Source organism: Felis catus, chromosome A1, assembly GCF_018350175.1.
Source record: "Felis catus isolate Fca126 chromosome A1, F.catus_Fca126_mat1.0, whole genome shotgun sequence".
Lineage (NCBI taxonomy): Eukaryota > Metazoa > Chordata > Mammalia > Carnivora > Felidae > Felis > Felis catus.
Window position 1 is genome coordinate 6,419,670 of NC_058368.1, and position 26,961 is coordinate 6,446,630.

Genomic DNA, 26,961 nt, shown 5'->3' on the forward strand with positions numbered 1-26,961 from the left:
AACTCAACTAACCGTGAGATCATGACCTGAGCCACCCAGGCGCCCCCTTCTTGAGTTTTAAAAAATTCTTTGACATCAGCACCGTTCAGAAAGTCATGTCTTTGGCAAGTGATAAAATGCTGTTGATGGTTTTAGCTTCTGAGTGTTTATTGACGTATTTTATGTTATTAAAACAAGGCTAATTTTGCTTAACTTTTTTAACATTGTGTTTATAAAACGTGTGTAGGTTGCCTGTTGATTATACCTTGAATAAGGAGCTGGCGATTTTGGTTTGTTTAAAAAAGCCAAAGCATAAGAGACTCTTAAAAACTGAGAACAAACCGAGGGTTGATGGGGGGTGGGAGGGAGGGGAGGGTGGGTGAGGGGTAATGAAGAGGGCGCCTGTTGAGATGAGCACTGGGTGTTGTATGGAAACCAATTTGACAATAAACTTCATATATTGAAAAAAAAGATAAAAATAGAAAATAAGGGGCGCCTGGGTGGCGCAGTCGGTTAAGCGTCTGACTTCAGCCAGGTCACGATCTCGCGGTCCGTGAGTTCGAGCCCCGCGTCGGGCTCTGGGCTGATGGCTCAGAGCCTGGAGCCTGTTTCCGATTCTGTGTCTCCCTCTCTCTCTGCCCCTCCCCCGTTCATGCTCTGTCTCTCTCTGTCCCAAAAATAAACGTTGAAAAAAAAAATTAAAAAAAAAAAATAGAAAATAAAAAAAACTAAAAAAAAAGAAAAGAACATTAACGTAACAGATACTTCATGTGGGTTATAGTTATATACTTCATGCTAAATAGCATATGAGCACGTCATGTTCACCACAGTGTGGTACTGATAAATGGCTTCTTCCTCTTGCTGTCCAATTAAAGTGAAAAGGAGGTGGTTAAAGGTAGTTAGTTGGTCAAGTGAGCATTTATTTGCTGAAGAGGAACAATATCTAGGGGCGCCTGGGTGGCTCAGCTGGTTAAGCGTCCGACACTTGATCTCAGGGCTCAGGGAATGATCTCATGGTTTGTGAGGTCGCCTCACCCCGGGCTCTGTGCTGAGCGCGGAGCCTGCTTGGGATTCTCTGTCTCCTTCTCTGTCTGCCCCTCACCCCCTCGGAAAATAAATTAATAAACTTAAAAAAAAAATAGGCATGGTATCCAGTGTTTGCATTCCGCTTTATGGTTTTCACGGCGTCTTCAGCTGGGCCTTCTCATCGAGCCCTTTCAGGCCACCGGGCAGATGTTCTGGCTGCTGTGTGTTAACTAAGGACTTGGGTGTAGTGGGGTTTCAGTGACTCCCACAGGCCTCTCCGCTCCTGAGGAACTGGGGCTTCTGCTCGTGTGGCTTGTTGGGCCGTGCTGGAGAGAGAGGCCCCTGGAGGAGAGCCAGCCGTGCTCGGACTGTGGCACACTCCCTGATGAGGTTGGTGAGGCAGATTCCCTTCAGGTGAAGGAATTCTGTAGGAGGAGAACTTTCCTTAGGGAACTGAGCTCATTTCTGTTAATTATGCCACTAACCGGCCCTTTGTAAATACTCTTGGAGCGGTGGCCTACCTGCTAAATTTATCGCTTATGTCTGTTTCTTCTGCCGTGATGTTTAGTCCTGTGTCTGTGGCCAACAATAGAGTTGTCTCTACAAGGCCGTCGTGGTAGAACCTAAGTGGTGAAGAAATATTCAGTGATCTCCCAATTAGTTTTCCGCCCTTATCTCTTGTTCGTCTCCACTGATTCATTTTGTAGACGGTTGTATCGAGGCGTAATTGACATACGGTAAACTATGCACATTTAAAATGTACAGTCTGATAAGTTCTGACATGTGCACACACCCATGAAACCACCACCCCCAGCAAGAAAGTGAAACTACCATTACCCACACAACTCTCCTCGTGCCCCTGGTCATCCTTCCCTGGTGTCCGTCCCCAGCCTCCAGGCCACCACCGATCTGCTTTCTGTCACTGTAGATTAGCTTGTGTTTCCTAGAACGTTATTGTGAAGGAAGAACACTCCTCCGTGTGTCTCCTGTATTATAAATTCCTCACCACAGCACCACCTCACTTCTGACAATAGACGTGTGGGTCTTCCACACATCAGGCAATTTGACCACAGCAGCTGGGTGTCCTGCAGTTTAACTCATTTATTTCCCTGGAGACCGCATCGGATCCCGCAGATTAAAGGTTCTGTCCCACAATGGGGCGCCTGGGTGGCGCAGTCGGTTAAGCGTCCGACTTCAGCCAGGTCGTGATCTCGCGGTCCGTGAGTTCGAGCCCCGCGTCGGGCTCTGGGCTGATGGCTCGGAGCCTGGAGCCTGTTTCCGATTCTGTGTCTCCCTCTCTCTCTGCCCCTCCCCCGTTCATGCTCTGTCTCTCTCTGTCCCAAAAATAAATAAACGTTGAAAAAAAAATTAAAAAAATAAATAAATAAATAAATAAAGGTTCTGTCCCACAAGACTTCCCCCCCGCTTCCCCCATCTGCCCAATTTCAGTCTCAAGCCCAGAATGTTCCCTGTGCTTCCAACCGACTGGCTGTAAATTGGGGGTTCCCATGCCCCCACTTCTTGGGTTTTATTAATTAGCTTGAGTGGCTTATAGAACTCAGGACAGCAGTTCACTTAGTAGATGACTAGTTTATTATGAGAGATGTTAAAGGATGTGGTTGAACAGCCACAGGCCTGGCAGAACCCAGGAGCTTCTGTCCTCATGGAGTTTGGGCTGTGCCACTCGCCAGTATATGAATGCATCCTGGCTCACCGACCTGGAAGGTCGCTGGATCGTGTCCTTTTGGGTCTTTATGGAGGTTGATTACCTAGGGACAGTTGGTTAAATCACTGGCTCCTGGTGACTGAACTCAAGCCTCTCCTTTTTCCCCAAAGCTAGGGTGGCTGGGACTGAAAGTTCTAACCCTCTAATCACATGGTTGGTTTCCCTGGCAACCGGCTCCCACCCTTCTGACAGTAGGAGTGTCTTTCCCAAAGTCACCTGGCAAGGTTGAGAGGGATTTGTTATGAATATCAAAATTATAGCTCTTCTAGGGGCGCCTGGGTGGCGCAGTCGGTTAAGCGTCTGACTTCAGCCAGGTCACGATCTCGCGGTCCAGGAGTTCGAGCCCCGCGTCGGGCTCTGGGCTGATGGCTCGGAGCCTGGAGCCTGTTTCCAATTCTGTGTCTCCCTCTCTCTCTGCCCCTCCCCCGTTCATGCTCTGTCTCTCTCTGTCCCAAAAATAAATAAACGTTGAAAAAAAAAATTAAAAAAAAAAATTATTGCTCTTCTCACTTAGGAAATTCCAAGGATTTTGGGAGCTCTGTACCAGAAATGAGGATGAAAACCAAATATAGATCTCTTACTATAAATCACAGTATCATAGGCCCCTGGGTGGCTCAGTCATTTAAGCATCCAACTCTTCTTTTTGGCTTGGGTTATGATCCCAGGGTCATGGTATTGAGCCCCATGTGGGGCTCTGTGCTGACAGCATGGAGCCTGCTTGGGAGTTTCTCCTCTCTCTCTCTGCCCCTCCCCACCTCAAAATAAATAAACTTAAAAAAAATATTTTTTATTTTATTTATTAAAAAATTTTTTTAAAGTTTATTCATTTTTGAGAGAGAGAAATAGGGTGTGGGTGGGGGAGGGGTAGAGAGAGAGGGAGGAAACATGGAATCCAAAGCAGGCTCCAGGCTCTGAGCCGTCAGCACAGAGCCCAACGTGGGGCTCAAACTCATGAACCGTGACATCATGACCAGAGCCGAAGTCGGAGGCTTAACTGCCTGAGCCACCCAGGTGCCCCTAAAAAAATGTTTTTTAAAAAAGATTCTCCCTCTGTCCTTCTCCCCCACTTGTGTACTCTCTCTCTAAAATAATAATAATAATAATAATAATAATCACAATATCACAATTATGTAAATGGAATCGTACAGTATACACTCTTTTTTTCCGTCTTTTTTATTTTTTAAGTTTATCTTTGAGGGGGAGAGAGAGAGAGACAGAGAGTGGGGGTGGGGAGGGACAGAGAAAGAGGGAGAAAGAGCGCAGAGCCTGATGCGGGGCTCAGACTCAAGAACCGTGAGATCATGACCTGAGCCGAAATCAAGTAGGACACTTACCCGACTGAGCCGCCTGGGGGCCCCTGGTCTGGTTTTTATTCAGCACAATTATCTTGAGATTCATCCATGTTGTTACATGAATCAGTACCTCATCCCGTGTTACTGCTGATTAGTAGAGTTTATTTAATCTATTCGCTTGTTGTGGATTTAGGGTGATTTCTATTTTTGGATCATTTTGGCTACTACAAATAAAGCTGTATGAACATCCGTGTACAAATCTGCATCTGGGCGTTATGCTTTTATTTCTTTTGCATAAATACCTAGGAGTGTGTGTTTAACTTTCTAAGAACGTGGCAAACTGTTTTCAACAGTGATGGTGTTATTTTACGTTTTCTTCAGGGCTTGAGCGTTCCAGTCGCTCTGTATTCCTACCAACACTTGGTGTGGTTCGTCTTTTTGGGTTTTTTTTTAAGTTTATTTATTTATTTTGAGAGAGAGCATGCGAGCGAGCACGAGCATGAGTGGGGGAGAGACAGAGGGAGAGAGAGAATCCCAAGGAGGCTCTGCCCTGCCAGTGCACGAGCCCCAAGTTGACCTCCATCTTACGAGCCGTGAGACCATGACCAAGAGTAGGATTCTTAATTGACTGAACCACCCAAGGGTCCCTGATTGCATATATTTTAAATCTATATCTTTTTTTTTTTTTTTTTTTTTTTGTCATTTCTGGGGATTTGAAGCCTAAGGAGAAGCCTAGACTAGCTTAAGGAGAAGGTCTCACGTAGATTTGTTTTTCTTTCTTCAGTCGTCCCATTCAAATTATAATAGCTTTTGAAATGATTTCCTTTAAAGAGCTAATAACACCACACACACACACACACACACACACACACACACACACCCTAGTTCTTACAAGTTTCTCATTTTGATTGAGAGATTTAGTTAGTATTGTTAGGGCCTAAGAAACAACAGTAAGTTACCTGTAATCCCAAATCGAGGAATAGGAGATGGTCACTTTCTCTTGTCCCAAAGGTCCTGTTAAACTGGGAAGTTTTCCTTACCGTACCCACACACAACAGCATTTCCCTGCTTGTCCTTAGAGACTGGGTATATACTCATAGTCTCCTGCACATACCTTTCTGGCAGATGTCAAATGGGAGTTGAGTTACCAAGGTGTCATGCTGAATCATGCCCAGTAGAGGTGTAGGTAGAGTGCTTCCCTGGCCTGGGAAGTAGGATGGAACACAAATATCTGGGTTTCTGGAATAGTTAACCAAAAGCCAGTCCCATTGTAAAAGCTCACGTATTTCGAAAATACAAAACAGAATAAGATGAGGACATCTGATGCTTTATGCATCAGCAACAAGGCAGCATCAGGAGTTGAGGGACCAGACAAAACCCCCTGTTTAGAAAAGATACTACAATATCTTCCACAAACAGAGCCTTGGAAAGACCAGCTTCTTCCTTTCACGGTTGGAGTTGACCACTCGCAACAGGTGCGTGGTTCAGTGTTGGGAAGGTCGCAGGAAGGAGAGGGACGATGTTGAAGCATCATCTGAGAAGTCAAGGCTTACTTGCATACCAAGGCAGAGAATTTTTGCGGCCTTGCTGCCTTTAGACACTGATAAAACACAGACATGAAATAGCCTTGGCTTGTTGGTATGTTTACAGATGGGGCTTATAGGAGGAAGGCTTGCAAATGGGAATGCGGTGGGCAGAGCACCAGCAAAGTCAGAGATTGAGCTAATTTCTCCTCTTCCTTGGCAAATGTCCACAATGTGGGAGAGTTGGGGTCTCTTGGTCTTGCTCTCTGACTGTAAAATGAAGAAGTTAGTCTAGATCTCCCAGGTTCCATTCATCCAGCAAAAGTTTATTTTAATAAAGAGCCGGTTTTGTTGGGCTGGTCAAAACAGGGAAGGAAAATGGTGTCTGGCGAAAGCATCTTCGAGGTTCCTAGAGTAGTAACATGCGTGGGGATAAATCTGTATGCACAACAAAGAAATAGAAGACAGGCGTAGGCTCCAATATAAAATATAATCTCTAGTCCCAGATATACTGAGTATCTGGTTGTATGGACGCCAGGGCCATTATGGACTTGGAAACAGAAGACATATTTTATTTTATTTTATTTTATTTTATTTTATTTTATTTTATTTTATTTTATTTTTTATTTTATTTTAATTATTTATTTTTAATTTTTTAAATGTTTATTGTTGAGAGAGAGAGAGAGAGGGAGTGAGCACGCCAGCAGGGGAGGGGCAGAGAGAGAGGGAGACATGGAATCTGAAGCAGGCTCCGGGCTCTGAGCTGTCAGCACAGAGCCCGTTGTGGGGCTTTAACTCAGGAACTGCGAGACCATGACCTGAGCCAAAGTCAGCTACTTAACTGACTGAGCCACCCAGGCGCTCCTATTATTATTATTTTTAAATGTTTGTTTTTGAGAGAGAGAGAGAGAGAGAGCATGAGCAGGGGAAGGGTAGAGAGAGAGGGAGACACAGAATCTGAAGCAGGCTCCAGGCTCTGAGCTGTCAGCACAGGGCCCGACGCGGGGCTCGAACTCATGAACCGTGAGAGCATGCCGAAGTCGGACACCCAATCGACTGAGCCACCCAGGTGCCCCAAGACGTATATGCTTTAAAAACATTTCATATCTAATAGGAACTTAGTAATTTATTTAAATAAAAAAAAATCCAGACTAAAGAAGGATATAAAACAGAGCATAAGAATCAGTTTAGCTAGGTGTAGCTAAATAGAAATAAATGGTGGAAGGTTCTAGAACAGAGACTTTTTTTTTTCCTTTTTTTTGAGGGGGGGCACTCATCACTCTTCCCCACAATAACCAGGAGAGAAAAGAGAGGAGAGGGACCTAAGGATTTTTCTTAGCGATTGTTCTTTGCCAGGGTCCCCACTCTGCTTCTCTATATTCTCACTTACGATAAATTGCTTTTTGTCACCTATACTGGCTTTGAGGTTTCTCCCCGAGGCAGAGAAAACTGTAAGACGGGAGCCAATGGGGAAAGCGGTGGGGAGAAATCTCAACCTAGACATCTGACCTCTGCTTTTTCAGTTCGAACCAGATATCAGCTTCCACCTGAAGTGTCTTTTGGTGCCTTTTTGTAGCCCACAAAGGGCAAAGGATCACTCTGTGTCTCAGAATGTCCTCCAACAATAGGTACGGGACACACGTTTCAGGTACATCATGTTATTCGGCAGACCTGAGTCTCCTGTTGCTCCCTGGATGGTTGCTTGTTGCGGCTGCTTGGCAGTTTTTAAAAATAATGCGATGCCTCCCACGAACCTGGAGTAAGACCTCTGTTCATCCGCTAATGCTTGTTGAGCAGCGGCTCCTGCGTGCCGGGCGTGGCGCTACAGGCCTGTGATGCGGGGCTCCCTCCTCCCCACCGCCCTGCTGCCGAATCCTTCTAGTTGTGTTTAAATTTAGTTGCCCGGGTGTGAGAAATACCTATAACGTAGGGCTTGTCACACTGGGTTGTAACTTAATTTATATGCCTGGGTCTCTCACTAAACCATTAATTTTTTGAGGAAAGGGACTCGTCTTATTTTCGTCTGTTCTTCGTATTCCCACTGAATACGCGCTAATAATAAGTAATAACTAATAAGAATAATAAAAACGCACTAAAGCTCTAGAAGATAATGTCACAGGTTGGGAGTTGAGGAATCCTGGGCTCTTCCTTCGGCCTTGGGAATGTAACATTAGTGGGAAATGTCTTCGGGGACTGTCAGTAGGCAGGCAGCGTGCCGTGAAACGAGGGCGCACACACATGGCCCTTGCCCTTCGGAATCCACAGGGCCCGGTGGGCAGTGTTGGTGGGAGGTCGGAGCAGGGGCTTGGAAGCAGTGTGTCACTTAGTTCTGTACGAGCGTGGAGACAGGACCACTCCTGCTTAGATCGCTCTGGAGTACAAATCTCATACATACAAGTCAGCGTGATTGAAAAGCCAGACACGGGCGGCACGCACACGTTGAGTTTGGCGTGTGTGTATCGCCCGAACGGCGTGATTTGGCTCTGCCTCGAGTGGCACTGATTGCCTGGCACCGCGGCAGTCAGAGCAAAGGTTACCGGCGCATCCAGAATAGAAAAGACAGAATCATTAACACCGTCAAGTTCTGCAGGCTCTGCGTGCTCTCAGAACTCCCAGGATCGTCTTTGTGGCTGCGGAGTGGAGAAGGGAACCTGTCACAAAGCCTGTTGGTTCAGTTTTGTACGCTTAACTCTAACGCTCAGTAATACGGTTTTAAAATCTGTCCTAAAGACTTAATGCAGTTACTAGAAGTTACTCTGCATCCGGTCAGCCCTTCCTACGATTGTGGAATAAGCTGGGGAATGATCACAGTTGTGGGTTTCAATTTAATTTATATTCCCCATGGCAGTGTGTTCCATGCATGAAAGCTGTTGTCTGTACTCCTATGGTAGTGTTACTCCTTTGTTTCCAAAACAGTTTGCTCACTTTGGGGTCTGCGCACACAGATACTTAGAGTACCCTCAGATGGTCACTCCTCAAGAATGTCCGTTTGCTTTCTTGTCCCTTTGTGAGTATAGTTAGCCGTTCCAACTCTTAACAAAAGAGGAAGCTGATGTGTTCATCTTGTCCTTACCATGCTGCCAGAGAGTTTCTTTTCCAATTACGATATAAAAAGTTGGAAATGAGCATTGCTTCCATCAGTAAGAGAGAGAAGCCAGATGATCTATAAAGTAATAACTTATCTTGAATTGTAAAGAGTAGCAAGCCCTCCTGAGGAGAGCAGGACTCTTAAACTGTTTTGTTTTGCAGAGCATGGGACGGGGGGCCAGGTGACCACCATCAAAGTGGCTAAAGGAGCTCTTAAAGGTTGAGTGTGAGTGAACACATCCGTTCGAATAACCAGGAGCCTAGATACAAGGGGGGTTGACACTCGCAAGCTCTTTTCTGCAGGGCTCCACCAGGCACTGGTAAGAAAGAAGAGGGACTAGACAGGACCCCACTGGTGGGGCGGCCATGCGGGGGATGGTCGTACTGGGGGACTGGTAGGCTGTAAGGTCCATTATTCTGCTCCTTCTCTCCTTTGACACAGAAGTTGTTGGGAGGGCAGCAAAGCCCCCAGGACCCAGGTAAATGTGAACAGCCAGATGAAGAAGTACATGGGATGAGGTCTCGACGGGTCCCAGGGACCAGAGCTTCCGTCCCCAAGTCCCCACAGAGTTGAGATTTGCCACCCTCCTGGTACATGAAGGTGTTCACCAACCTGGGAGATCGCCACACCCCATACTTTGGGGATTTTTAATGAGGTTTCATCACATAAGCATGATTGATTTCCATTTCCCTTCATTTCCAGTCCCTGTGCCTCCCCCATGAGGGGGAGGTGCAGAGAGACAGGAGGAAGAGAGAGAGTCCCAAACAGACTCCATGCTGTCAGACCGGAGCCCGAGGTGGGGCTGGATCCCATGAACCCCATGAACCGTGGGATCATGACCTGAGTCAAAATCAAGAGTTGGAAACTTAACTGACTGAGGCACCCAGGCGCCCCTCCAGTATTTTCTCTGGATAATACTTTCTTTCTTTTCCTTTTGGATTTCCAGTTACAAGTATGTTACACTACTGATATTGTTCCATACTTCTTGGGTGTTCTGTGGTATCCTCTGTGTTTGTGAAAGCTCATGGTTTTTCTCTCTCTCTCTCTCTCTCTCTCAAAATAAAGACATAAGTATTCTTTTTTTTAAATGTTTTTTTAACGTTTTTACTTATTTTTGAGACAGAGAGAGGCAGAGCATGAGCAGGGGAAGGGCAGAGAGAGAGGGAGACATAATCCAAAGCAGGCTCCAGGTTCTGAACTGAAAGTACATGACCTAACCACACCGATTAAAAGACAGAAATTGTCATTTTGGACAGAAAAGCAAGACCAAACCGCATGCTGTCTCAAACCTACTGTAAAGACACGGAAAGGTTAAAATTGAAAGGAAGAACTTACATTGCATAAACACTGGTCAAAAGAAGGGATGACTGAAGTAGACTTTGGGACGGCGATCAAGCTCGGGGGTGAAGGGAACGTTACATAAGGACAAGGGGTTTATTTCACCAGGAAGACGTGATGATCTGAAATGTGTGTGTAGATTCAACAACAGACCTTCAAAATACATAAAAACTGATAGAACGCCAGGGAGAAATGGACAAATCTATTACTGTGGGCAGCCTCAAACCTCCTCTCAGGGATTCAGGGAACAAGCGTACTAAGAATTAATTAAGAAAATAGAAGATCACAACATCATCATCATCAGTCACCACAGCTGAACGCACGTCTGTTCGCCAAGACATACATGTGGAATGCTCACCAAGACAAATCATGCTTTGGGCCATAAGACACGTATCAACAAATTTAGACAAGTCCAGACAAATTATGTCTTCTGAATACGGTGAAATTAAACTGAAAATCAGTAACAGTAAGTGATCTGGAAAGATCCACCAGTGACTTAGATTGCTGAGATGATAGCTCATCCCGGGTGGTTCGGTGTGGACGGGAATGGTTGGGAAAAGGGACACTCCGAGAACTTCACACCGTTTTTAAACATTTGTTGAATTGCTTTTGTAACCTTTTTAGAAAAGACATTCCATTAATCATTCTATAGGAAGACTTCAGAGTTTTATAATACGGAATTTCATTTTATGTATTTTTTTAAATGTTTATTTATTTTTGAAAGAGAGGGACAGAGAGAGCGAGCATGAGTGGGGGAAGGGCAGAGAGGGAGGGAGACACAGAATCCAAAGCAGGTTCCAGGCTGTGAGCTGTCAGCACAGAGCCCATCGTGGGGCTTGAACTCGCGAGCTGTGAGATCATGACCTGGGCTGAAGTCGGACGCTTAACTGACTGAGCCACCCAGGCGCCCCAGTGTATGGAATTTTAAAAAAGAGGTTAGATAACTTATTGGAAGAGAGAAAAGTTGCCTTTAAGTAGAAAGCACACTGATATTACTTGAAATTCTTTAATCATTTGACTTTAGTTAGAAGATTACCACTCCGGGAAGTGAAATGCCAGTGTTTGGACATTCAGCTGCCATAGTAAGTCAAGTTGCAGGAGAAATTCAGGTGTAGACTAATTGGACACTAAATAAAATTAGAGGAAAAAATTAAGTATCTTACTTGAGGAATGAATGTTAGATTAATATTAAAATTTAATAATACCATCAGTATGTTACTTTTTTTTTTGCCCAGCACACATTTTCATGTGAGCTGTAAGGCAGGGAAGGTGTAGTCAGCACACACAGGGACTCAGGGTTAATTTGTTGATGCAATTCATAAATTGGAATAAAGAATACGTTTTGCTCTATATTCGACATTGTCTTCCCCATTGTTACCCACTTTACCCCTATTATTCTCTGCTGGTCGCTGATCCTTTCAGTTTTTCACTATACCTCGCCGATCGTTGTACTCAGCCTTTCTCGTTCCACATTTGAGGACCACAATGGAGAGGGTTATAGGAACAGTGAAACGTGATGTGATACAGTGATGGACAGGCTGGGGGGTTAAGAGAGTCCTCATAGGAGACGTCTACGAAGTGAAATTAGCCATGTGAGTTTCTGTGGACACGTACAGCTGCTGGGTAAAGTATAGCTGACTGTGTTTGTGAATTTATGTGGTTTTTTTTTTTTTTTTTAAAACCTTGCCTTGCTGGAAAGAACACGTTGGAGGCCTGTCCATGGGTGTTAGAAGCCAAGGGGGTCGAGAGGGGAAAGGACACCAGGTGCTGGAGGCTAGGTTCTGATGCTGCCCATGGTACAGAAACGTGTGTCCGGCCAGCCTGAGGCAGCGAGCTAGAACTGGAGCCTCAAATGAACACTGTGATTTTCAGAGGGTTGTCAGATCCCTTAAAAATTGGGTGGAAGAACGGCTCGCCAGCCTTGAGAAATGGCTTGCCATCTGCCTGGGGCTCCAGAAATAAAAAACCCCAAGCTCTCGGTGAGAAATTAGAACCCTCGTCCTGTGCCAGGGTCTCTGTCAAAGCAAGCACAAGGTTGCTGTGTCGGGAAACTCCTGAAACGAGGTGTGGAGAAGAAAGCCCCACCGTGAGAAACAAGTTAACGATGAGATAGATGCTCCAGGAAATCGGCAGGTGCGGCGCACACACGCGCGCGCACGCGCGCTGACCGAGCACGCTAGGTAAGGTGGGTAATCAAGTACCCGGATCCTGCCGGAAGCGGACAACAAGATGCGTGTCGCCTGGCTTGCACGCGTGCTCTTCCCTGCCCTTTGTGTAAACGCAGCCCTTCCTCCTGGTCCCAGTCGGCTTCCTGTGCCCCAAGGGGACTCTGGTCCCTGGCCCAAGGGGTCCAAGGTGCTGCCCGGAGCCAGAACCTGCACTTCCCTGGGACCTTGACCGTGGCCCTTGCCAGAATGAGCCCTTCCTGGCCCTCCAGAGTCCAGCGGGCAGGGGCAGGAACACAGAACCCCTCAGTGGGCTCTTGGCAGTGATGGTAAGTGGGTCGTGGCAGCTTCTGCCTCCTGGCTCCTGAACCCGCGTGCCCTTCTTAGGGACGCGGTGCCACAGAGCGGTCTTCGACCTCGCAGACCACATCGTGAAGCGTGGCACCCATCCTGTCAGACTCTCGAGCTGGTGCTTCCGTGTGCTTTGAGAAGGCGGTTGCGGCACTCGGGGGGGGGGGGGGGGGGACAACTGCATCTGGACGGTGTGGTGTGTGTTACCTACCACCCACCGAGTTGGGTCCAGTCCCGAGCCTCCCCGCTGTGAAGGGGGGCCCCTGGTCAGATGTGGCGACGGAGGCGATCCCATCGGGCAAATCTGATGCCGCGGCCACGTGGATCTTGCCCACTCGGTACTCCGCGCCTCTCCCGTGGGGGGCGGGGGGATTGACACGATCCAGGAGGCTTCCCACTGCCCGCTCCCCAGTGCCTGCCCCGTATGCTTGTATCCAGACTTCCTTGTCCCTGCTGCTCTCCTTCTTTTCCTTCTCGTTCCCCTGACCACACAGCAGGCAGCCCAGGCATTTGGATTTTCAGCTCAGGCTCCCTCTCCGTTCCGCACGAAGTGGGGTGAACTGCCCTGTTGCACCTCCACGTGCGGGAAGATTTTCGTCTCCGGTGTCTTCGAGGGCAATCCGCAGTTGCTGCTGTAACAGAGCCATGGGCGCTCTTTGCTTTCGTCCCTGACGTCAGGCTGACCCGTCTGTCGTCCAGGTTCGTGCCTGCCCCACTCTGCCCGCTGGACGTACAAGTCGGCGTTTCGCTGGGGGCACGGGCATGGAGTGCGCCGGCAGCTGTGGTGGGGGACGTGGAAGAGGTCTGGACTTCCTGCTCGTGGGAGTCACTTGTGCCTTCCACGCTGGCTCACTCTGGGGAGTGCCCTTTCCATCCCCTGGTGGACCGGTTGACCTACAAACCCAGCTCACCGGTGGGGGCGGGGGGGGGGGGGGGGCTTGGATGCTTCTGCCCTTGCCGTTCATGACCTCTACCAGGGCCTGGTAATGCACACGCCAGGAGCTGTTCTCAAAGGGCGTATCATTCTCTGCTGTGATGGCGTGGCCTTCAGAATCCCAGGGGGGTACGTTTGATTCTCCATCTGGCGCTTGCCAGGGGCTCCTTACTGCACCTGTTCCCGTTACGGACCCCTCTGTACCATCCAGGGTCACTGGATCCTACAGCCTAAACATCCGGGCCGCTTGTGCCAAGCCTGGCCCTGCTGCAGAGAAAGCCTCTTGCTCTGGGCCCCACTCCCAGGTGGCAGCCGCTGTGCCACCCGGTCTGCGGGCCAGAGCAGCATTCCCAGCTGCGTTGCCCTCACGACCCAGCCGAATGGGCGCTGCACTTCCTTCTTTGTGGATGTGCCTGTTACTCAGGAGGGGCTCTCCCAGCATGCCCCCAACTGCCACGCCCCTAGAAGCTTCACCAGAGTTGCCACATCCAGGGCCTTCCCACGCTTTGTCTTCCACGCTCCCGAAGCTGTGTCTCTGGGGCACAGCCACCCGCCGCTTGCTTGTCCTCCCCGGGCTGCCTGATGTCAGTCTCCCCCACCAGGCCCGGCACCAGTTCCCCCGTTGGCATGCGGGAAGGGACTTGTGCAGCCCGCGCGGGTCACCTGCCAGCCGTGGGGGTGAGGCCTGTGCGGCATCCCCCAGTGGTGTGCTGACCACTTCCGGAGGGAGCTGGGGGGTGGTGGGGAAGTGTTTGCGCCCAGCATCCTCATGGGCATCCGTCAGGAGTCCGTGTTCCAGTTCTCAGGATCCCTGAAAACCACAGCCTGGATCTGCATACTAACAGAATGCTCTGACCGAGCATTCGAACATCTTGAGCTCCGTAGCTGTCACACAGTCCAGTCCGCAGTTCCATTGCAGGTCACTACAGGTCACTGATGAGGACCGGTTTACACCCACCAGGAAGGCTCCGGTGTTCTCTCACTTAGCCATTAACTGCTTGTTAACAGCTTCCGGTCCCTCATTACCCTTATGCAGGCCGTCAGTGCAGGCTAGCAGCCACGAGCCAACCCTGCTGTTGTTGTAGATGTTTTTTACCTTCTGGATCTTCCACGGGTCCACACTGTTATTCCTGTCGTGGCATTTCCCTCCAGTGGACAGTTCCCAGGTCACTTACGGCTCAGTCCCGTGGCAGGTGAGCCACAGTCTTGTGGCAGGACTCTTCACGCCTGCCCTTTCAAGACGGTCACCTCCTCTCCTGCACAGCGGTCTGTGCACGAGGCCCGTATCCCTGGATTACTACCCGTTTTTCTTAAACCACTCCCAGAGCCGCTCCTATTTGTCTGGGTCCTCGAGAGAAAGCCATCAAGATGGGGTCATACCTGCGAGGGTTTGGTTACGGGAACTGTGGTGTGGAAGGAAAGAGAGGAAGTGAGAAGAGGCCAGAAGAGGCATCAGACCAGGTTGCAAGCCTGACCCCCCCCCCCAGTGAAGTGGGGGGTTGGGTAGAGGTGTCCTCTCCTCGTTGGCCGTGCATTCTGAGGAGGATTGGGCAAAGCCCTGGGGTGTCCTTGTCTGCCCCTTGTCTTTGCCAGTTTGTCTGGGACTTCGTTCTCATTTCTTGGCCGTGACTGTGGCAGTCTCCACTTCCTGGGGCGGAGGGGTTACCCATGCCTGCTGTTTGAGAGAGCAGCAGCTGAGCTGGGTGTGGGGTCCCACTTCCGAATTCCCAGGGAAGGGCTCTGGCCTGCTTTCAGCCGCGTCTGGAATCTAGTTCACGGTTATGTGAACCAGGTTGTCTGTCTCTAAATTGAAACATTTCCCAGAAAGGTTGGGCGAACTACAGGTTTAATAGCAATACCTTATGTAACTTCTAATAATCCATAAACGTATGATTAGCAGTCTTTGATTTTTTTCTTAGCGCACAGGATGACTTTGAAGAATGCTCCGGATGCATCCTAGTTCTTCAAGCGAAGGAATCGAGAGGCATACTTAAGTGATTTGTTGGTGACTAATTGGGTTAGTTCATTACGTGTCCGTTTTTGTCATTGCAGAGCATTTTCAAGAGTAATGAGTGACCCAACGTTTTCCCCTTTACCTCTACCCTGCCGTTCAGTGTATTCAAAACTGGATTAGTGTCAGATAAAATAAAGGCCGGCCGGGGGAAAATTCACGTGTTAGGGTACTTCACCCTGAATCGGGAAGTCATGATAGTCATTGCTAGGTAATTAGAACTTTCCAAAGGAACTACAAAGCCATTTTTCTAAAGTTGAGAGGAGAGTAGCATTTCCTCCCCGTTGTATCGTTTGTATTTAGACAAGTGTGGGGGTGCCAAAGAGACGTGTAACGACCGTGAGAAGTGAAGGCTGGGATTCATTAGGGCTGAAATACTGGAACAACAACAGACGCAGTGCCCAAGGAGAGGGCCAAACAGAGACGTGTCTGCCTACACATGTCGGCGTGTAACCAGCAGACGGTTTTTCAATGCTCAGGTTTTGTTGGGGACGCTGGAAGTCGGTGTGGGAAACACAGAACTTGTAGGCTCAGTCCCTGAATTCAGAAAGCTTCTAGTCCACTTCGGGAGGGAGTCCTAGCCTGGGGCCAGGCATGTAGACTCCTGCAGTTCGCTTGCAGTGGTAAGCAGGGACACAGATACATCGCTGCCATGTTGCTTCCTTGGAATCCTCAGACTTCCCTGTTGTCTTAAAATACAGTATGCTGGGGCGCCTGGGTGGCTCATTCGGTTGAGCGTCCGACTTCGGCTCAGGTCACGATCTCGCGGTCCGTGAGTTCGAGCCCCGCGTCGGGCTCTGGGCTGATGGCTCGGAGCCTGGAGCCTGTTTCCGATTCTGTGTCTTCCTCTCTCTCTGCCCCTCTGCCGTTCATGCTCTGTCTCTCTCTGTCTCAAAAATAAATAAACGTTAAAAAAAAAATTTTTTTTTTAAATACAGTATGCTAATCGAAAAGGTGGCATACGGGCTGGCCGGCAGATCAGGAGGTGATACCATAAGGTAAACGTTACAGATCCCAAGATGAGGGGACTGCGTGGGGGGAAGCACCGGGTTTGGGGGGTACCTGGAGACAGAGCGAAAGAGGAAGCTGGCATGGAGAGCCTTTATCGCGGTTTCTGTGGGGAAGGATGGATAAGGCAGGCTGAGCAGGTTTGGGATTGGCTACTTTGAGTAATTTCAGCAGGCTTTGGGGCGTAATGTTGTCCCCGGTTGTCTGGCACCTGGTCCTGGGGTGACTGGGGCAGTTGGGCGGTGGCGTGGGGTGTGAGAGCGGATAGAGGAGGTGCGGGCTGTGGGTTGATAGGTTTGCAAACGAGAGGCGAGCCCCTGGGTGAGTTTACCAGCTCTAGGAATTGGCTAATCCCCGGAGGACCGATGCCTCCAGGGACCTCCGTCTGGCTCCAAGATGTCAAAGCATCAGAATGCAGAAATAAAAGATGTGGGTACTGCACCCGCTTAGACTTCAGCTTTTTTTCTTTGGTGCCCTAATAACGCCTTAAGCAAGCCTCTAGGTGAGCCCTTTCGGTGAGGCCGCAGTACCCATGGAGCCTCCTGGGACCCACCGTGTTGAGCCAACAGTTCACTGCGTGAACACAAGAGGGGGCTGTCTGAAATACGAAACTGAGGGTCTTTGGCGGGGGGGGGGGGGGGGTATCAGAGTGGGCCGTGAGCACCTCTGACTGAGAACATCGGGAAAATCCTGTGCGCGTTTTCAAGATTCCCTCGAAACAGACAGCCAGTGGTAGCTCCCACATATGCCCTGATGAATGGCAGGTGTATCCGATATTGGGGACCCAGCCCAGGGAAAGAAGGGAGGGAGGTATTAACTAGCTGTGGCCGTGTTTCGGACATGTTGGTGGGACCTCTGTGATGCGTGGATGATTAGATTTCTGTGCATTTGAATAAATCGTAAGAGATGTGGTGGTGGGCTGGGGGAGGTGTACCGGGAAGGTTGCTGGGCATGTCAGAGGCTGAAAAATACGAGTAAAGAGTGACATTTCATCCTGGATGAACACAGAACGAATGTGCAGGAGGGGCCTGTTATATGTGTAGCCTTCAGCTCCTAAATCTTACATTTACCCCAAACTCTCATAAATCCCTCTTTTGAGAAATTATTTAAAAGCTAATTCACACTTGGGCCAGTTTCACAAATCGGCGTTACAAGCAGGCTGCCCGCGAATTCAGAGTCTTCTAAGAACATCCAGTTCGCTAGCTTATCTGTGCCGTCCTTAGAAGCTTTTGCCATCACATCCCTCTCCACCCCCCACCCCCGATCGCTCCGTGCTTCTTTATGGATATCATGGTTTTTGTTGCTTAATTTCCTTCTCGCTTTCCTGGAGCGAGTCCCCGTTTTCAGTCGTTTTCTTTCCCATACTCTATGCTTTTATTAAGTTTGTTAATGAGTTTTCTCTTTTTCCCTTATGACAAATTCTGGCTTTCTAGTTCACTTTATTGTGATTAGTTACCATCCTGTCCTGTTGTTCTAATGTGGTTCCAGAAAGAAATGACAACTCACAGTAAATCTTCTGGTCTTTGCCTTGAGACTTGGACCTCTAGAATTTTCATATTTTAGCATTCCTTCCTTGAGTGTGTACGTCTTCTTTCACATAATTTCTATGCGAATATTGTTATCTTTTGTGGTTCAGCCTTATCGTCGGCTAGTAAACCGTTCCTTTTACTAGTATGATAGAAATAATAGTTAACATTATAACAACATATAAGATGTCATTAAATTAATAATCAGTCACATTTTTTTTAGTGCTGCTACAGTTCAGGCTGTTCTAAATGATTAATATATGTGATTGTTCATTAGATTCGCACTCTCTAAGGTAGGGACTGCTATATTCTCCCCATTTTACAGGGAGGAAACAGGCACAGAGAGGTGAAGGGATGTGCTGTAGGCCTTGCGCCTGCGTCAGTGGGAGTGGTATTTGAATCTGAAAATAGGGTCAGTGTGTTGAACGACCACCTTCATGGATATAAGGCAGAAATAGTCGATTAAACGTTGGATAATTGGACAGAACTTTTCCTTTACAGCTGTCACCCTCTTTTGCCTTCCTTTGCTTCATTCTCCACATTACCACACGGGACCCTTGTTCACCCTTCAGAGTTCAGGTCCCGCGTCCACAGGAGCTTGTCCGTGACTCTAGACAGCTGAGCACCCTGACCCCACAAACGGTTTTCTAACCCCGAATTCATTAACCTGCGCGGTCGGGTCAATGTCTCTCTCCCTCGTAGAATAGGGCTTCAGTGGGAAGGGGGGTTCCTTGTCTGCTTTGACTCCCCATTGGATCGTCAACCTCCTACACCGCCGGGTAGGTGGTAGGTGCTCTGTAAGTATTTATTAGATATATGAGCAAAAGTTTTAAAGAAAGGAGGAAGAAAGGCAGAGATTTATTATATGCTTACCACATTCCAGGATCTTTAGGTACAGCGTACCATTCAGTTGTTGTACCAGTTGGAAATAAGTTTCACACCAGGTAACAGAAAGCCCAACTACGGTGGTTTGAACAAATAGGATGTTATTTGTCTCCCGTAACAAGAATTCCAGATTGGCACTTCAGGGCAGGTTTGACCGCTGACCAACATCCTAGGCTCTTGTGTTTCTGTACCTCCAAGTTGGCCAATATGACGATCTTGTCAAAATAACGGTTATGTCCCAGTCACTGGATTTCCTACTGTCGTATGAGCGGTAGGTTGGTTGTCTAAATAGCAGGTTTGAACCTCCATATGCCTCCTTAAACAAAATGTTGAGATTTCATGTTATTTATAATGTACTTTTTGCAGAGAGAAGTGAAAAGGATTCCCAGGTTTCCCCACATTGGGAAAAGCTTTCCTGAAGTGTCTGGTGATCCTTCACTGTGCATTCTTATGTCTGGGGCATTAAAAGCCATGTGAGAATTGTGCGGGGAGAGATTATTGGCAGGTGTAACTGGTGGGTGACCTGGCTGGCATTTTGCGTAAGGGGAAGCCCTGGCCCAGTGTCCCATGTTTGTAGATCTCTCTTCCAGTATTCCCAGGGAGGGATGTCCCGGTCTCTTTGGGTGGGAGTGAAAACCGGGCTGCCAGGGCTCTGGGAGCCACGTGGAGAAGCCAGCCAGGGAACGGGGGTGTAGGGAGAAGCCCCGTCTTACATTCAGTGTAGACTTTGATTGAATACCCCTGGTCTCAGTGCATTTCCTACCCCAACCTTTAGCTCTGCTTTGTGTCTCAAGTCCAAATCCTGGAGTTCACCAGAAAGTAAAACATGCCGGGTAGGATGGAGTGGAGGCAGCCCAGGAAGGGAGAAGGAATTTGTAAATGGGTTTTTAAAAGCTAGTCCTCCTGTTGTCATATTCCTTCGTGTAGATCCTTGTGGTTCATCTAGTTCATTAGCTTATCCCACTTGGGAAGCCATCCCCTGCTCCCCCACCTCTGTCCGTTTCATGCATACGTGTCACCTTCTGTTCCTGAGCTGTTGTTGGGGAAGGTGGGCAGTGGGCTCACTTCCTTTCTCCCTTCATTGGCCTCCAGGGTATGGCCTTGTCTGTGTCTTCATCTGATTAGGCTCTGTCCAGTTTGGGACCGCTGTGTCCTTTCCTGCCCTTAGCACTTCTGGGCTTATGCCTTTTTGATCTCTCATCATGTTAGTAGAGAGGGAGGGAAAGTAAAAATGCATGCATTCAGTCATTCATACTTTACTGGAAATCTTGCTTACATTATCTTTCTATAAAAGTCGGGTTGTATGCTAAATATATCTTGGCAATCGATAAACTTTTATGTAATTAATTCGACATCTGCTGTGTTTCTAGCTGATTGTCTCACGTAGAAAGGATAATGAAAACTCTAAGTTTCTTAAAATGTGACTGTGAGCTTTTAAAAAAATGTCTTTTTGATTTTCAGATCGTGAGCCATGCCTTTAGTGAAGAGGAACATCGAGCCCCGGCACTTGTGCCGGGGAGCCCTGCCGGAGGGGATTACCAGTGAACTTGAATGTGTAACCAACAGTACCCTTGCTGCTATCATACGCCAGCTCAGCAGTCTAAGTAAGTCATCTTCTGTCTAGAACACTTTTTTCTGATTACCGATGGCATGTGACGAACTTCAACGTCAGCACATTGGTTTCACTTCAGTCGTTAGTTTTGTCCCAAGAAGAGACCGCAGCTTTGAAGGAAAGAGCCCACCCCCGCCCCCTCCCGATTTTCCCAGAGTGAAATAACTCACTGGTCTTAGGATACCAACTTTATGTGCTGAAGACGTAAAGTTCAAATTGACCCTTTTACAGATTGTTAGATAAGACCGAATTGTGGATTCAAAGTAGTGTCGGTTCTTATTAAATGAGGATTAAATGATTGGTACTTTTTTTAAAAATGTGAATTACTTTGTTAAGCTTGGACAGGACTGATTTTTTTCTTTTTAACGGGATAAATTAAAAACTTGTTAACACTTGTAACATGCCTGGCACAGAGTAAGTGCTCAAGTATTTGTTGGTTAACTAATGCTCCAAGTGAATTGACGATTAAAGCCAAAAAGTAGTGAGATTTGCTGATTTTCACTTACTAAGATGCAGGTACCAACTTCCAAATTGAGGTCAACAGATAAACTGTTACATATACAACACTGTGTATGTATTACATGTGCAGGTATATAAACGCAAGCAAATATAAGGAAGAAAGGACTTTCTGTTATTTTAATTTTGAATATGAAGGTGAAACACCCAAGAAATAGTTCATTTCTTAAGACTCAGATATTCACGAAAATGCATTTTCCTTCAAAGTTTCTTGAAGTCAGAATGTTTTCCCCCTAACTCTTACATTTATAAAATGATCTTGTTATCTTACTTTGTCCCACTCCTTTTTGGTTTAGATGGTTTACACCACGTTTGGGTGACGGGTTTTCACAGTAAAATGTTCCAGAAGCTCTGCTAATAATTAGAAAATCCTCCATGATTTCCCCTACTGGTAGCCTCAAGCATAGAAATATGCTTTTTAAGAACATTCAGGTACTTTCTGGGGTGCCTTGGGGGCTCAGTTGGTTAAGTGTCTGACCCTTGATATCGGCTCAGGTCACGATCTCGCAGTTCATGGGTTTGAGTCCTGTGTCCGGCTCTGTGCTGACAGCACAGAACCTCCTTGGGTTTTCTCTGTCTCTCTCTCTGTCTCTCTCTCTGTCTCTCTGTGCCCCTCCCCCCCCCGCTGGTGCTCGCTGGCTGTCTCACTCTCTCTCTGTCTCTCTCTCTCAAAATGAATAAATAAACATTTAAAAAAAAATAAAAACACTCAAGTAATTTTATTTAAATTTTGAGGAAGAAACATTCTGGAGAAGTATTTTTTCTTTAAAAGAATTGTACAGGGGCGCCTGGGTGGCTCAGTCGGTTGAGCGTCCGACTTCGGCTCAGGTCACGATCTCGCGGTCCGTGAGTTCGAGCCCCACGTCGGGCTCTGGGCTGATGGCTCCGAGCCTGGAGCCTGCTTCCGATTCTGTGTCTCCCTCTCTCTCTGCCCCTCCCCCATTCATGCTCTGTCTCTCTCTGTCCCAAAAGTAAATAAACGTTAAAAAAAAAAATTTAATAAAAAAAAAATAAATAAAAGAATTGTACAGTGTTGTTATATTTTTCATATATCTATAATCATTGGCTGAGGCAAAAGTAACTTGAAAATTACTTAAAATCTGTTTTGAAATAGGTATCTTTTGGAATCTAAACTAATTACAATTGATTTTGAGTAGCGGTTGTTGATAAAATGTATAAATTGGTATAATTACAGGAAAATAGCTGGTAAATTATCGAAGGCTAGAAATGTTTCTGTTTGAATTCATAATATTTTTGTAAGAACACTCTGGTCTCTTGTTTTTATGGCTGAAGTGTCTATTGACGCGGAGTATAAAAGATGGAAACCAACATAAATCGTTGAAGTTTTAGTAGTCAGGCTGCATCTCATGCTGTAATAACACTCAGCATCGTGTTGTTGGTCGTGTTTATGGCGTCTGTAAGCAAACCCCACACGTTCTATGTTCTGTTCCCCATAGTCTGCTCATGGAGGCAGAATAAGAATGGCCCCTCTAAAGATGTCTGCGTCTTAATCCTTGGAACCCTTGGATACGCTATGTGACATGATGGGGAAATGAAGGTTGCTAATCAGCTAATCTTAAGAAAGAGGTTAGCTTGGATTATCCAGTGCAATCCCAGGGTTCCTTTAAATGTGGAAGGAGGAGGTGGAACAGCCCACATCAGAGCGATGTGATGTGAGAAAGACTGAATCAGCCGTCGCCGGCTTAGAAGATGGCAGAAGAGATTGTAAACCGCGGAACGCGGGCCACTTCTGGAAGGTGGAAAAGACCAGGAGATAGATTCTCCTCTGGGGCCTCCAGGATGAACGTAGCGCTGCCAAAACCTTGATTTAGCCCAGTGACATCCCTTTCAGACTTCTGACCGCTAGGTTTCATTGCACCCACCTAATCCACTCAGGGATGGGCACCGACTGGCCTCAAGGACAGTCAGCCTTAGTTAGGCTGCCCCAGTGGGTCCCAGCCCTGTCCCTGCTAGAATCACCTGGGGAGCTTTAAAACAAGGTGCTAGGAATCCCCCCAGAGATGATGATTGGAGTGTGCCCTGGCAGTGTGATCTAGAGAATCTGGTACCGTGTATCCGCATTGAAACGATGAGCCGGGTCAGCCCTATGCTTGCAGGAAGTTCGACCTAAGAAACACGGCGAGCTCGCTAGGTTATTATGGGACCTGCTGCTGAAGTGTCCCCCAGGACCGAAGCAGTGATGGCCACCCGCAAGCTGAAGCTGGGGTTGTGGGCAGAGTTTAAGAGAAGGCAGAGGAAGCCAGCTGGTGAAGGCAGGCGAAAGCATGGGCAGAAACAGGAGCTGACGGGGAGAGAGACCGCAGGTCGCAGCCTGGCGGAGGCAGCACCTCGTCCCTACACCTGCGCGGGGGAGCTTTCCCTCCCGTGCAGGGGGTGGTGGTCGGGCATCCTCAGAGCACAGCCGCTACCTTCCCCTTCCTCGTGATCCATGCTTGCGGCCCAAAGAGACTTCCGGAAAGGGGACTATAGTGATACGTAGGCCAAGGATGTAATTGTATGAAACTAATACACCTAGTTACTTACTGGTAGTAGAATAGCACGTTGTCGGTTACCAGTGATTTATTCTTGAGTGATTGTTCACTCGGGATCCCCTAGGTGCAACGCATAGCAAATAAAATCGACTTGGTACCTGCGTGGAATTTTAAAAGCATATATAATTGGCGGTGATGTCATAGAACAGGAAGCACATGCACTTACTATGACGATGCTCTAGCACTCACACGTGTAATAAATGACCGCTCCGTTTGGGGTGACTCCATTTTGTGGGGGGCTTGCACGGAGTCGAACTTTATGACAGGAGATATTTTTTGATCTAATTTTTTATGATCTAAACTTGCTAGGAAGAATCAGAATTTAAAAATTACGTTTTTATGTTATTTTCTAATTTTGTAATCCTTCATCAGGTATTTTTAAAATGAAGTTTTAGGAATGCATGAATCTGTCATTCAAAGTCTTCTAAAAAAAAAAGTCTTCTACTGAGTATTAATTCCCAAGATAAAGTCAAAAAGGAATCTATTTTTTTATCCCATTAGGCACTAGGCCCAGATAAGTCTTAATCTTCCCTGCTTCCCTACCCACCGTCCCACACGCCATGACCACCCCTCGTGGGGGTTCCCCAGGTTAGGAGTGGGTGATGACATCACCTGAACTTCTCATGAACCATATAGAGAGAGGCTGGACTCCATCTACAAAGGCCATGGTGGGCAGAGTCCCATGGGAACTTGAAGGATTTGCCTCGACCCCACACACACTCCTATGCGCCTGAACAGCAGAGACTTGCCCTGGGCGACCTTCTGCGATGGTCCAGGGTAACTGATTCTCCAGTAGGTGCAAGGGAGGAAGAACAGACCAGGAGTCCATAGGAATTTGGTTGCTCTTTTCCAAAAAGGAAAACTTAGAAATCCAGGCCCCGTTTCACCAGATCATTCTGATTCTCATCACGTGTCTGGGCAGTTCAACATCATGCAGATATCACTGACTTTGCATAATCAAGAAAAGAATATGGTCCTGGATACCAAATAGACCTCTGAAGCCCCTAAAATTCTGCATAACTTTTGGGAAATCTATAGGTTTTTACCAAGTACCATGTTCCCATTATATCCAGATGAGACACTTGACTTTAAAGGGTGAGAAATTTTGTCAGCTCTAGATTTTTTTAACCAGGCTTTTCAGGGAATTGAAATCTTTTCAATGAGAAAATATTGATTATTGTAAGGAGTTTAAGAACAGTCATAGAAATGCAAGAGCAGATTTGTAACTTGAATCGCCTTATAGTTAAAAGATCAAAGCTTTCTCCAATAAAGAATTAGTAATTTTCAGATTTTTTTTCTTTTGTGTGTTCCTGACTTCTAATAGTGATCTGGGGGAAGTGGGAGGAGACAGGGAAGCCATTATTTAAAACAGTTTTGGTTAGGGGCGCCTGGGTGGCTCAGTCGGTTAAGCGTCCGACTTCGGCTCAGGTCGTGATCTCGCGGTCCGTGAGTTCGAGCCCCGTGTCGGGCTCTGTGCTGACAGCTCAGAACCTGGAGCCTGCTTCTGATTCTGTGTCTCCCTCTCTCTCTGACCTTCCCCCCATTCATGCTTTGTCTCTCTCTGTCTCAAAAATAAATAAACGTTAAAAAAAAATTTTTTTTTAAACAGTTTTGGTTAATAGTGTGTTACTTGGTTTTCTAACTATGGAATATTGACTTTTTTTCCTTCAAATAATGACAGTTTAGTGTAGCAATTAAATCAGTGCTTTTTCGTCATTTTGCTTGATTAATAATCTGAGTACTCTTGTTCCTATCAGCTAGTTGCTCAATTAAAATTACAGTATCTTGCAATCAAATTCCTACTGATATTATAATGTAATTTTAATATAATTTGCATTAAAAAGGACATGGGAATATAGGACATTTGTGCCAAGGATGACATAAATCCTCTTTAATACCTCTAGGCTGTTTTTTACGACTTCTTTTCTCTTTGTTCTTGTGACAATAATGGTCTTTCTTTTCCCATCTGAAGAAGCCTCCCAGGATGTCACAAAGAAAGGGATCAGACCTTTAGTGCAGCACCCCCCACCCCAAGGTTTTTGCTTGTATTAGATGGCATTAATGAGATAATACAGAGAACTTCCAGAGCACAGGAAAGCACATAGGAAAAAAAAATTGCAAAATTTTCATTAATCAGAGAAGGTAATCGGTAATGCCTTATATACGTCTTCATAAAAATTGTATCTTATTATACATATGGTTTTGTAGCCTGTACTCAATATATAGTAAGCATCTTTGTTGATTCTTCTAGGACATAGTTCTTAATGGCTAGAGATTATTATATTGATATACCATAATTATTTAACCATGTTTCTACTGTTGGACATATAAATTGTTTCTTTGTTAAGGAGTGACACTATCAGAAATTCTTGTATAAACCAACATATACATCTCCAGTTATTTTTGGTATTAAAAAATTTTTTTGAGACACCATTCATTTTAAATATACCTCTCCCTTAAAAACTTATTACAAAATCAGCTGCCTGGGTGGCTCAATCGGTTGGGCATCTGACTTCGGCTCAGGTCATGATCTCACGGCTCGTGAGTTCGAGCTCCATGTCAGGCTCTGTGCTGACGGCTCAGAGCCCGGAGCCTGCTTCACATTCTGTGTCTCCCTCTCTCTCTGCCCCTCCCCTGCTCACGCTCTGTCTCTCTCAAAAATAACATTGAACAAATTAATTTAAAAAATTATTACAAAATCAATTTTTCTGTTAATTTCAGTGTTGCAGGCAATTGCATGAATGAGAAAGGAGATCTGTTGATTTCTCAAAGATTTTAATAAATGATTAATATTTTTACTAATAATCCTTGTGATGCATACTGTTTCATATCAAACCAAATGCTAGATCAGCATAAAAAATACTACCTATTAATAGGGAGATACCCGGGTGGCTCTCAGTTAGGTGTCTGACTTTGGCTCTGGTCATGATCTCATGGTTTGTGAGTTTGAGCCCTGTGTGGCGCTCTGTACTTACAGCTCAGAGCCTGGAGCCCACTTTGGATATTCTCTCTCTCTCTCTCTCTCTCTCTCTCTCTCTCTCTCTCTCTGTCTCCTGCTCCCCCACTTGTTCTCTCTCTGTCTCAAATATAAATAAATAAATATAAAAAAAAGATTAAAAAAATACTACCTTAAGGGCTTGCTCACCTTTGGTTTATCTAATCAGATCTAAAATTTGGAGTTAGATTAATTGATTATATCAAGTGCAGTTCTACTCAGAATAGAGATCTAAATATTTTGAAGGCATGCACTAAATAGATCTCTAAGATGTTTGTAGGGGGATATGGGGGAGGAAGGGGAGATACCCAAGTGCAGTAGGTACAAGAAATAGGTCACAAGTACATTTCCATGCAGTGTAAGGCCAGGGTTAAAAGGCTATGGTTAGGAGAAAACGTACTGCTGTATCTGGATAGAGGTTGACTGGAAGAAAC

The 26,961-nt window shown here is 46.6% G+C and overlaps 1 protein-coding gene and 1 long non-coding RNA gene across 14 annotated transcripts in view; one reads left to right on the forward strand and one right to left on the reverse strand.

The window, feature by feature from the left end:
- Positions 1-26,961, forward strand: part of WASF3 (WASP family member 3) — a 136,381-nt gene that overhangs the window by 69,353 nt on the left and 40,067 nt on the right. For 11 of the 13 annotated variants that reach the window (XM_023250199.2, XM_023250152.2, XM_023250184.2 and 8 more), the window contains one exon: positions 20,314-20,456. In XM_023250199.2, the coding sequence (XP_023105967.1) occupies positions 20,324-20,456 (133 nt within the window). In that variant the 5' untranslated portion in view covers positions 20,314-20,323. Of the gene's footprint in view, positions 1-12,195; positions 12,467-20,313; positions 20,457-26,961 lie in introns of those variants that run through there. The other 2 variants (XM_045045096.1, XM_045045140.1) reach the window with 2 other exon arrangements.
- Positions 18,937-23,681, reverse strand: LOC109495851. Its single transcript, XR_002740432.2, has 3 exons — positions 23,525-23,681; positions 19,872-20,048; positions 18,937-19,168 (listed from the first exon to the last, which is right to left on the reverse strand). It is a non-coding gene; the product is annotated as an uncharacterized LOC109495851 (long non-coding RNA).